Raw genomic sequence first — 10,055 nt, 5'->3', positions numbered from 1 at the left:
CACAAAACAACTACAAAGAGATGCAAAATAGCTAAAAGAGTTGGGGGTGAGGGGGGCCTTTTTATATCTCTGTAATTTATAATACTTCCGTGGATGGGCAACAGCATTTATTAGTGTTTCATATAGCACAGGTTGACAATGATAACCACTTAATACAACTTCTTTAAAAAGCATTTTAATTCAGTTTCAACTTTAACATTTGCCACAGGTTTGCTTATGAAAAACAAAAGTGTGACCACCTTTCATACCCCTAATTGCTGCTCAAACTATGGAGACAGGAAGATGTGGACATTTTTAAAAATTCCAGATATAAAAATAATGCAAACAACAAATTGCAACCCCAAAAGACAGCTCCAAGTAACAGTACATGTGTCTTTGTAATGCCTTTTACTGTGATTGTGAGGGCTTGGTGGCCACACTCACTATGTTGCATTACAGATCCTGTTGTGAATTGGCTCAATTATTGCTCATATTTTCTTAAACAAGTGCCTAGGGAAGCAGACAGATGGCAATTACAGGTATTTTAAAATACAAAATTAGATGAGATGCTTTAAAATGGCTGTATTTCCAAAATGTCTTGAGCTAAAATGACACAAAATGAACTTTAGAAACATAATTACAAAAGCCAATATGCTTTCTTGTGTAAATGCAATTTTCTTTTATAAATAATCTGTCTTTTACAGAACATTATTCCATTATTCCATTTTTAAAGCTTTCTTTGTAACCTTGAAAAATAAGTGGCTACCTATGTGTATGCATGTTATCAAATCCTTTGAAAAAGTATAAAACGCCACTATATATTTACAAAACAGTAAATCTGTCAAAGAGGGTAAGAATGAAACTTTCTGACATGTTTCTACACAAGTAAAATGCATTTCTAGCGTTATTCTCTTAAAAGTCAAATTCAGCCGAGTATCACACCTCAAACACTGAGACACAGTATTAGAAATGTATGGGATGGGCTGCAAATGGGATTCTGTGGGAAAACAAAATGATATGAGAGGGGAAAGAAAAGTGCAAGAGTAATTGTGTGTATTCTCTTTCAATAGACTTAGACAAAGAATATGAAAAAAGAACAACACAAGAGGGCAGAATTAATCAATGAGAAAAAAATACAGATTGTGATTCTTGTCAGTCCCCTAAGTTGAATGAAACACTGACAACAAAATAGGTAAGACCAAAGTAAAAGACATCAATATAACAATAAATTGGCATTCAAACTGAATGAGAATGATGCAATAAAAATGAAAAAAGTGGTGTGCCTTTGCATGCCTCGGTTCCAGCAGGGCCTTTACAAAGAAGTGGTGTATTTAAGCACCAAAGTGCAGTAGAAATCTGTGTGGGTAAATCTTTAAAGTTGAACAACAATGGTAGCACCTTTATTTCATCAGATTTAATAACTTTGGGTCATGGTGTCTGACTTTCTTTCTTCGCTATAGTCTCTTTGCTTCAGTACCCTCTTCCCATTTCCTCCATCACCTCTAGCTCTCTACCAGGGGCCCTTGACAGGTGGGCCTTTGGGGCTGTACTCTACTTGATGGCTCATACAGTCTGCAGGATTACATCGGCCATCATTTCCTTTTGTGCCAGGCTGTCCAGAAGGTCCTGGGATGCCTGGAACACCCTGCTGGCCAACAGGACCTGGGGGTCCCGTCTTACCATATCCTGGGGGGCCTGGAACACCTGGAAAAACAAACGAATACAATGAAAGCAATATAATATTTGTGCCACTGTCAATTCCTTAGTACAGTTCTTAACCCTAAAGAAAACCTTGGGGCAAAGGTAAAAGTTAAAGGAAATAAACTGCTGTACTAGCTGATGGCTAAATGAAAAGACCAATATCACTGTCACATCCAAATGTGTGAATGTTAATTTAATTTATTCTGTGTAACAATCTAATCAGTTTGGACAGCAACAGGTTCTAGTTACTTACTACAGGGTTAAGTAAGAACTACAGTGTACCGCTAGCATCTAAGGAGCTTAGATGGGAGACAGCTAGATGAGCTTAATAACCTTTACAGGTGCTAGTAGACAGATTTCTTTCACATTTGGGACTAAGACAAGCACCTATTTGGTCTTTATGCAGAGAGAAGCTACTTCTGGGGATTGCTGCTTTGTACTGATCCTGAAGTATATCCAAGTTTTAACACAGACTAACTAAATTATTTATTTTAATCTATTAATGATACAACTTGAGGAAAGCGCTTCCATTTCATACAGCAGCACAATTAAATACACATGTACGTATAGAGGGATCAACACTGTGTGACCATATATACGGCCTTAAAAAATTATGCAGAACACACAGCTAAGGTCATCACTCCAAATAGAAACAAATACATCCTCTATAAGGAAAGCATAAAAGTATCACAAAACTCCCAGGTACTTTACCTGGTGCTCCTGGAGGTCCTATATCTCCCATCTCTCCAACACCCTTATCTCCTTTTTCCCCCTGGGGTCCTCGTGGTCCTAAAGATAATTAACAATGTTGACCTCATTACCTTATCTTAAGGGCGGGTGCCTATTGGTATAACTATGACTGAAATACTCACCTGGGGGTCCTGGGCCTCCTGGCCGGCCTTGTCTGCCAATCTGTCCCGGAAGGCCAGGTGCACCTGGAGTCCCAGGATTACCCGGAGTGCCATCTTTCCCTGGGGGCCCAGGCCGACCAGGAGATGCCACCATCTCTACCGGCATCTGCATGCGTGACATGTAGTAGGCCATTCTCTCTGACGAGGGGCCACATGATACAATAAAGCAATGATTCAGCACCGACAAAAGGTGTGAATAATTATTTTAAGGTCATGCAACATCCTCATAATTTTAGAAAGGAACACATGCTCTCACCATCGAAGATCTTAATGACCTGCTGGCGAATGAAGTTTTTAATTTCATCATAGTTAACTGCAGCCTGTTAAAGGACAGAAAAAAGAATACAAAATGACAAATATTAATCAAGGTTAAAAAAGTAATTATTTAAAATAGCAGATTGTACCTCTGGCTCCTGTACTGTGTGTCATCACATACTCTCAGAGCCAATCACTACTGTGTCATCTAGAGCTGATAGAAAACTTAAAAACAACATAACATCCAGCCCACAGTGCTTTACTTAAAGTAAAAGTAAACTGCGTCTCACATCATGTCCTGGTGACCCTGGAGGTCCAGGTTGCCCAGGGGGACCTTCTGAGCCTGGGCTTCCCCTCTCCCCTCTGGGTCCAACTGGTCCAATCATTGGCTGAGCATCCTTGGCGTGATATCCTCCACCACCAGGAGGTCCTGGTCTACCTCTCTCACCTGGAGGACCCTTTTGGCCCGGGGCCCCTGGCTCACCCTGGGTGACAGATGCAAAAAATGTTACAAAATATCATTCATGTTACATGTGGCTAAAAGAAAATAAAAATAAATAAATAAAAAAATAAAGACTGGTATCCATTCATTAGATAATCTAAATATTTTCATCTTTGCACCAAGAGACTGATTATTATCACGAATTATGAGCTTTTATCCTTACATCAGCCAAACTATAATTTATCACTATCATGGCTTATTTGTTAAGCTGTATGATGACATCCATCTTTTGATGTTTTTATTTCCTTTTGTACCAAGAGTTGAGATATGATAGATACCACTGTCATGTCTGTATGTTGGTGAAAGCTAGAACGTAATTGAAATTATGCTAAGCTTATGTTAATATAAAAATATCTCTGTTATGCTAAGCTAACTATTCTTGCTACAGTTTTATAATGAACAGACAGAGTTGTATCGATCGAGATTGATTCATCCAGGTCATGATTACCATCTACAGGTTTATAAGTTTTCTCATTTAACATCCAGCCACAAAGAAAATGGTTAATTAACGTATGAATAATTATTTGGCAAATGTTCACATAATAGGTTTATTATAAACGATCTTCCAGAGAAGATGGAATCCATTTAAAACAGCTTTTGGCAACATCTTCTATATACCACTTTCTAAACAAAAAAACCGAGCCCACTATTCTGGGTGCGTATATACAGTCAAAAAACAGCCCTGCTACATTAGCGACAGTGATTTATCGAGGACAAAGCAGCACATAATGGACGTCTAATGTTTACACGTCATGGACCGACAAGCTGTTCTTGAAATAGAGAAGAAGGAGAAGAATAGAGGAGTCTGCTCTTGTCTTTCTCCTCTGTTCTCCTCTTCTGTGCAGCTAAAACCCTGACAATGCCATCCTGTCAGCGTGACAAATAGCCTCATCTAGCATCTCCCCTCATGGTTAATAGCATTATCCCAGAGGCAGAGGAATAACTTTATCACTGTATCCACATATAGTGCTGTAAGCTTGTGTCTAAAGGGAGATCCAACAGTCTCTGTAGCTACAGAGGGCTAGCAGGCGGCCGGCTGCCAGCACGGAGAGGGGTGAAGTGAGGTGAGGGGGAAAGAAGGTGTCAGTGGGAGGGTCGGTGGGTTAGTGAACTGATGACTCTGTTAAGTGTGGGTGCTGAGCAGGCAGAAATGGACAGAGGAAGTGTGTTCAGCACCATGGTGAGCTGGTCTGAGCCCTCCTGAGCTAAAAGAAGAAGGGGGGCATCTATATTCAGATGGTACGTGTAGGTACTGGGTACTTGATGCTCAGCTTGCGAACACACACACATAAAATAATCTATTGTACCTGAGTCAGCTCTTACCTTTTGACCTGGCTGCCCATTGTCTCCTGGCAGGCCTGCTGCTCCCTGTTATAGCATAGAAGGAAATACCCATCAAAGAATTAAATAATCTACAGTATCTCACATCAACTTCTCTCCATTATGCTTTTTGGTGACAAACACAAGAAAATTAGGCATCACTCACATCTTTACCAGCAGCACCATCACTGCCTGGCTCTCCCTAAAAGGCAAAGTCAAAGCAGGAGGACATACAGTTAGGTGAGATTTGTTGCGGACAAGCTACTGCATTTAAGGAGCTGGGGCTTCAGGGTTCACAGTCTTGTGTGTTTGTCCAAGAGGAACCAGAACCTGAATGGCTGCTTAACGTACTGAGCTACAGCCGAACCTAGCACAACATCTCAGTTATATTACATTTACATTTGGTCAGCTCAGTATGGAGGTTGGAGGATGAGAGGTACTAACCATAGGCCCTGGGTGCCCAGGTGGTCCAGGGAGCGCTGCCATTCCCGGGAGACCCCTCTCACCTGTCTGGCCCTTATCTCCCTTTATACCCTATAATTAAGTGAGAAAGTATGAGGAGTTTAGATTGAATATTGCAGTTCTGGCTATGACTTTCAAGTGTCTCTTGGCTTAAGATAAAAAAAAAGTACCTCAAATGATCAATAACGTGTTTACTTTAATCTGTGTGAACTTTAAATGTGCACATCATTGACTATAATCATAATTAATATTTTGAACGGCTACTGAAACTGAAAACGTTCTCTCTTACCACTCCTGGTGAACCTGGAGGTCCTGGTGGTCCAGCTGGACCTGTAGAACCCTGTTGGGAACAGTAAACGCAAACATTATTTAAGTTTACAGCACTAACATACAACAGTAGTAATGGACAATACATGTCAGAGTTTAAACAGGAGGTGAACTTACAGCGTGGCCAGGGGGTCCGGGACGTCCCTGACTTCCGGGGGTACCAGGATCACCCTGGAAAGATCACAAATTGGCCTTAAGAGATCTCCATGGTATAAATAACTATAATATAGTTAATATATACTCTGCTCTGGGTTTATTTACATAAATTAGTAATGTGCTCTGCATTATATTTATTTAAATTGACTTGGGTAGTGAAAGATAGTGAAAGATAGCAAAAACACTCACCTCATGCCCTGGTCGGCCTGGTGTTCCAGGTGGACCTGAAGGCCCGGCTTCACCCTGAAGTGATTAGAAAGTCACAAAAAGGTAACAGAGGAAGCATGAATTGCATGTATCTCTAGCAGAGGGCGTAATCTCAGACTGGTATCATGATACCTGCCATAATTATCAACATAATATAAAAATTGGGCCTAACAACGACTAAAAGTTAACAAATAGAGATGCATAGTGTGAAGGTAAAGCAATGAGTGGTTGGCTAACCTTCTGTCCAGGGAAGCCAACGTGGCCAGTTTTCCCTTTGAATCCCTGAGGAGAGACATCAAAGAGAATAAAATTGGTACAGTATCAAAATTCACAAAGTTGAGGCTGCCAAAAAACAGGCAGACGTGTCTTTGAAATCCAAACACCTGCTCTTGGGTAGAACAGAAACTGAGAGGGCAAGAAGGAGAATAAAAAAAGAGATGGTTTGGATGGTGAGAAGCAGCTACTGGTTTCCTCACTGTGCGTATTTTACTATCTCTGTTGTGTCAATATAGAAAGTCAGAAAGATCTTAGATGAAACTGAGAAGCTTAGAAGTTTCAAATAGGGTTACATCATCAGTGACATCTACAACATTAACACGACTCAGTAATGATTGCACATACTAATGTAGTGTGCCAACACAAGTGAGGTGAGTCAGAGTCTTTGGTAATTTGCATAGGATGCTGCAGTGGAAGCTATACAATAGTCAAATGTTAAGATGATCACACCTGTCTTGAGACATTAATTTAAATTCTAAATGCAAGTCACAATATCAAGAGCACAAACAATTCACTCATCTCTGTCAATCCATCACTCCACAAAGAGGTTTAGATAGGCTTTCAATGACAAAGGTTTAGCTGCGCTGGCTGATTTGCATACTAAGTTGCTGTGTGTGAATCTGAAGGTGAACGTTACAAATGCAATTCGAATGCACTGCGTGAAAATTATGCCTACCAGATTGTATCTACCTGAACCAACCTACAGCATAAGAGAAATGATGAAGACATTTTAGATGCCACGTGCAGGAGCACAACATTTATATATATCTCTAAATGATTCCATATTTTAACAAGACTAAAAGACTACAGCCATCTATGAATATGATGGAAATGGTGTGCAGATATTTGGCAACAGGAACTTTTTAGACAAAGGACCTAACAATGATACTAAATATAAAGTTAAGCTCAGTTTTTCAATGTCTGTACAGCCACAAATGTAAACCACTAGAGGAAAAGTCAATGAGACGATAAATATACACAAATTTTTCTCATGCTTAATTTGCGCGAGTTGTTTGCTGCCTTAGATAAACTATAATACTGTTTACCATGTGAAGTGATACTTACTGGAATTCCTCTTGGTCCTGCTGGGCCCGGAGGGCCTGTCTCTCCCTAAAAAAAATTGCCAAAGGTCTTTAACTATTCTATAATTCTGTGTGGATATTGTGGATGTGTATGTGAATGCCTTACGACTTACCCTCAGCCCTGGTTTACCATCTTTCCCATTCATTCCCTCAATGCCAGGGGGGCCCTTTAAATGTAAAAACAGATGAGATTAGGTTTAATATTCAATAGTACACAGCTCACATACAATACAAATATAGTACCATAAGTCCTGGGGAGCCTGGTGAACCTGGAGATCCTGTTGTTCCTGGAGTGCCTTGAGCACCATCATTGCCCTTAAAAAAAAAAAACAATGATTTTCAGCACAATAAATCCTCAGTTTAGATACAAATAATGCAATAAACAGCTAAATTTGTAATTATTACTCACCTTTTCACCTCTTAGCCCAGGGAGTCCATCCTTTCCAATTTTTCCAGCTGGACCTGGGGGACCCTAAAAACACATTAAGTAACATACTGTACAAAGGGCCTGTGCACAGTGAAATATAATTGTTAACAGAAAACCTAAAGCATTTACATACCGGTGATCCTGGAAAACCTGGTTGCCCTTGGAAACCCTTAAAATAAAAATGAAAAGAAATAAAAAGATATATTTCTCTAATTCCTTTATAAAAGTCATAGCTTAGCTAACTAATGAATGTGCAATGTTTTACAAACCTGATCCCCTTTTGGACCAACAGGGCCTGCTGGTCCTGTGTCACCTTTAATGCCCTGCAGACACATAGCGGCTCATAATGTTAAGCAGTTATTAAACTTTGCAATGATAAATGAAGAAGCCACACTCTAAATATTGCTGAGCAGAATTTATGATAATACTGACCGGCAACCCAGCCTGTCCTTGATACCCGGGGTTACCAGGAGGTCCCTGCACCAGGGAAGGAAATGTTAGCAGTGCTGTACAACACAAGCTGTAGATTTATTGTGCATCACATAACAGCGTTGGTATAGTGGCTTACTGATTCTCCTTTCTGTCCACTGACTCCTTGGCTGCCACGTTCACCCTTCAGACCCTGACAAATAAAATAGGCCGTGAAACAATGTCAGCTCACATATCAATGTAACCACCTATTCATCCATTAAAGCTGTCAGATTGTCAATAACAAAGTTCCTTTACAATGAGGCACTGACAGTAACTTACAGGCAGTCCAGGTGGTCCCATGCTTCCAGGGTAGCCAGGAGTCCCAGGAGGGCCCTGGGAAAAAGATACAATCAATCAAACTGGGAAGCCAATTATTTTTCCATTTGTAACGTTAGCGAAACTGATTGACAGATACATACCTGCTCACCCTTCAATCCTGAAAGGCCAGGTAACCCACGCTCACCCTGTTGACCCTGAGGATGGCAGGAGTGCGGCATGTTTGTTTAGAAAATTAAGAAGAAGATATGACAGGCAGAGCAGAAAGGAAGCTCCCCTGGTACCATTAAACCAAGGACAAGGCAAGTCGATATCATAGAGAGGAAACAGCTAATACAGTATCTCCCCTTTAGGACTGCCTACATTTGATTTTTTCCATTACTCTGCATCTGTATGAAACTTCATGATGCTGATTTAGCTCTGTTATGGAAATACCTCGGGGTTTCTCACTCCTACTGGTTGAAAGTATTTTTCTGCTTAGTTATTTTAAAATGTTGCTCCCTTATTGTTTATCCCTTTTTATCTCCTGCAAATTTAGTTGCAACAATGCTGCAAAGTTAATCTCTTCACAGTGCTGGTATCATAGTCCTTTTTTACTCTTTTTTAATTAACTGTACTTTAAAATTATATATATATTATAAAGTTAGACTTTTCTAAATCCATCTTTACCAACAGCCCAGATTCTCCTCTGTCCCCAAGCAGGTCAGTTCAGAAGTATTATTCATGAGCCCATTTTGAGCACTGGTATTCCTTCAACTGAGTAACAAAAAGAAACAGTAATGATGGCTATGCTTTTTTTAAAGTTCAGTGTTAAGTTGTATATAGAGTTTAGAACTTCCACCCTCCTCTCACCTCATCCTGCTGTAACACAAACTCTGCCTACAGAATTCACATCTGCTCCGTAGCAGCTAATTTAAGAGGTAAATGCGAAGGTAAATGTGTGCAGTTTCAACAATGCACATTCTTAAGGTGCAAGATTCAAGCACAGTGAAAATAGAGTTCAGTAATTAATTTAATTTATTTTCTTTTTATAAGTAATTGCTCTTCAAGCTAAGAAAAAACAAACTCCCATGGTGTACTAACACTGTATCTTTCATAGTTGATTAATTGAATATATTTTTATGTTAATATTGATATGAATGTAATATTTCTGTTGCCTAGCAACATGTTTTTTAACAAATGTCAGAGAAATAGTCTGAATATTATTATTGCTGTTATTATTTAGAAAGGATGGAAGCTTTTGAAAATGTGCTGTACATTAATGTGAAAACTGCACTACAGAAAATGGTGAGAATGTCACTGTGAGATATCAAATTTAGTCACATTATTGCTTTTATCGAAGAGTGATTAGACAGGGTTTGTAATTTAGAGAAAGTAATTACTAATTGATCATACTGAGGAGAAACTAATTAGTAGCTGATCATTGTGAGTAACTTCCTCAAAGCTGAATATGAGTAATATATTTCACAGCGGGGTCACACTTCTCGCGCTGTTTCTTACAAATAGTATAAACAGACGCACCAATGCGCACAGCAGAGGCGAACACCTGCTATAAAGTTTTACTATGCTGCAAATGGATTCCATGCAGCGCTCACACAGCTCATCCATTTAGCATCTCTATTCTCCTAAAACAATAAATCAGCATGAGAAGGAAGAGAGAGGGAGGGCTCTGTCTCTGCAGCCATCCCACTCTCCATCACTTA

General features: G+C 39.7%; 1 protein-coding gene across 20 annotated transcripts in view; it reads right to left on the bottom strand.

Annotated features, from left to right (window-relative positions):
* Window positions 1-153: 153 nt before the first annotated feature.
* col16a1 (collagen, type XVI, alpha 1) overlaps window positions 154-10,055 on the bottom strand; it is a 63,014-nt gene continuing 53,112 nt past the window's right edge. For all 20 annotated transcript variants that reach the window (XM_067505488.1, XM_067505513.1, XM_067505520.1 and 17 more), the window contains 22 exons: window positions 8,496-8,549; window positions 8,356-8,409; window positions 8,174-8,227; window positions 8,038-8,082; window positions 7,875-7,928; window positions 7,739-7,774; window positions 7,588-7,650; window positions 7,422-7,493; window positions 7,292-7,345; window positions 7,162-7,206; window positions 6,058-6,102; window positions 5,803-5,856; window positions 5,575-5,628; window positions 5,420-5,470; window positions 5,113-5,202; window positions 4,835-4,870; window positions 4,672-4,716; window positions 3,137-3,331; window positions 2,848-2,911; window positions 2,553-2,729; window positions 2,392-2,469; window positions 154-1,683 (listed from right to left, as the gene is read on the bottom strand). In XM_067505488.1, the coding sequence (XP_067361589.1) occupies window positions 1,490-1,683; window positions 2,392-2,469; window positions 2,553-2,729; window positions 2,848-2,911; window positions 3,137-3,331; window positions 4,672-4,716; window positions 4,835-4,870; window positions 5,113-5,202; window positions 5,420-5,470; window positions 5,575-5,628; window positions 5,803-5,856; window positions 6,058-6,102; window positions 7,162-7,206; window positions 7,292-7,345; window positions 7,422-7,493; window positions 7,588-7,650; window positions 7,739-7,774; window positions 7,875-7,928; window positions 8,038-8,082; window positions 8,174-8,227; window positions 8,356-8,409; window positions 8,496-8,549 (1,614 nt within the window). In that variant the 3' untranslated portion in view covers window positions 154-1,489. The remainder of the gene's footprint in view (window positions 1,684-2,391; window positions 2,470-2,552; window positions 2,730-2,847; window positions 2,912-3,136; window positions 3,332-4,671; window positions 4,717-4,834; window positions 4,871-5,112; window positions 5,203-5,419; window positions 5,471-5,574; window positions 5,629-5,802; window positions 5,857-6,057; window positions 6,103-7,161; window positions 7,207-7,291; window positions 7,346-7,421; window positions 7,494-7,587; window positions 7,651-7,738; window positions 7,775-7,874; window positions 7,929-8,037; window positions 8,083-8,173; window positions 8,228-8,355; window positions 8,410-8,495; window positions 8,550-10,055) is intronic.

Source organism: Channa argus, chromosome 1 (assembly GCF_033026475.1).
Source record: "Channa argus isolate prfri chromosome 1, Channa argus male v1.0, whole genome shotgun sequence".
In the NCBI taxonomy this organism is placed as follows: domain Eukaryota; kingdom Metazoa; phylum Chordata; class Actinopteri; order Anabantiformes; family Channidae; genus Channa; species Channa argus.
The sequence above is the reverse complement of the archived record's forward strand: the minus strand, read 5'-3'. Positions and strand labels throughout refer to the sequence as shown.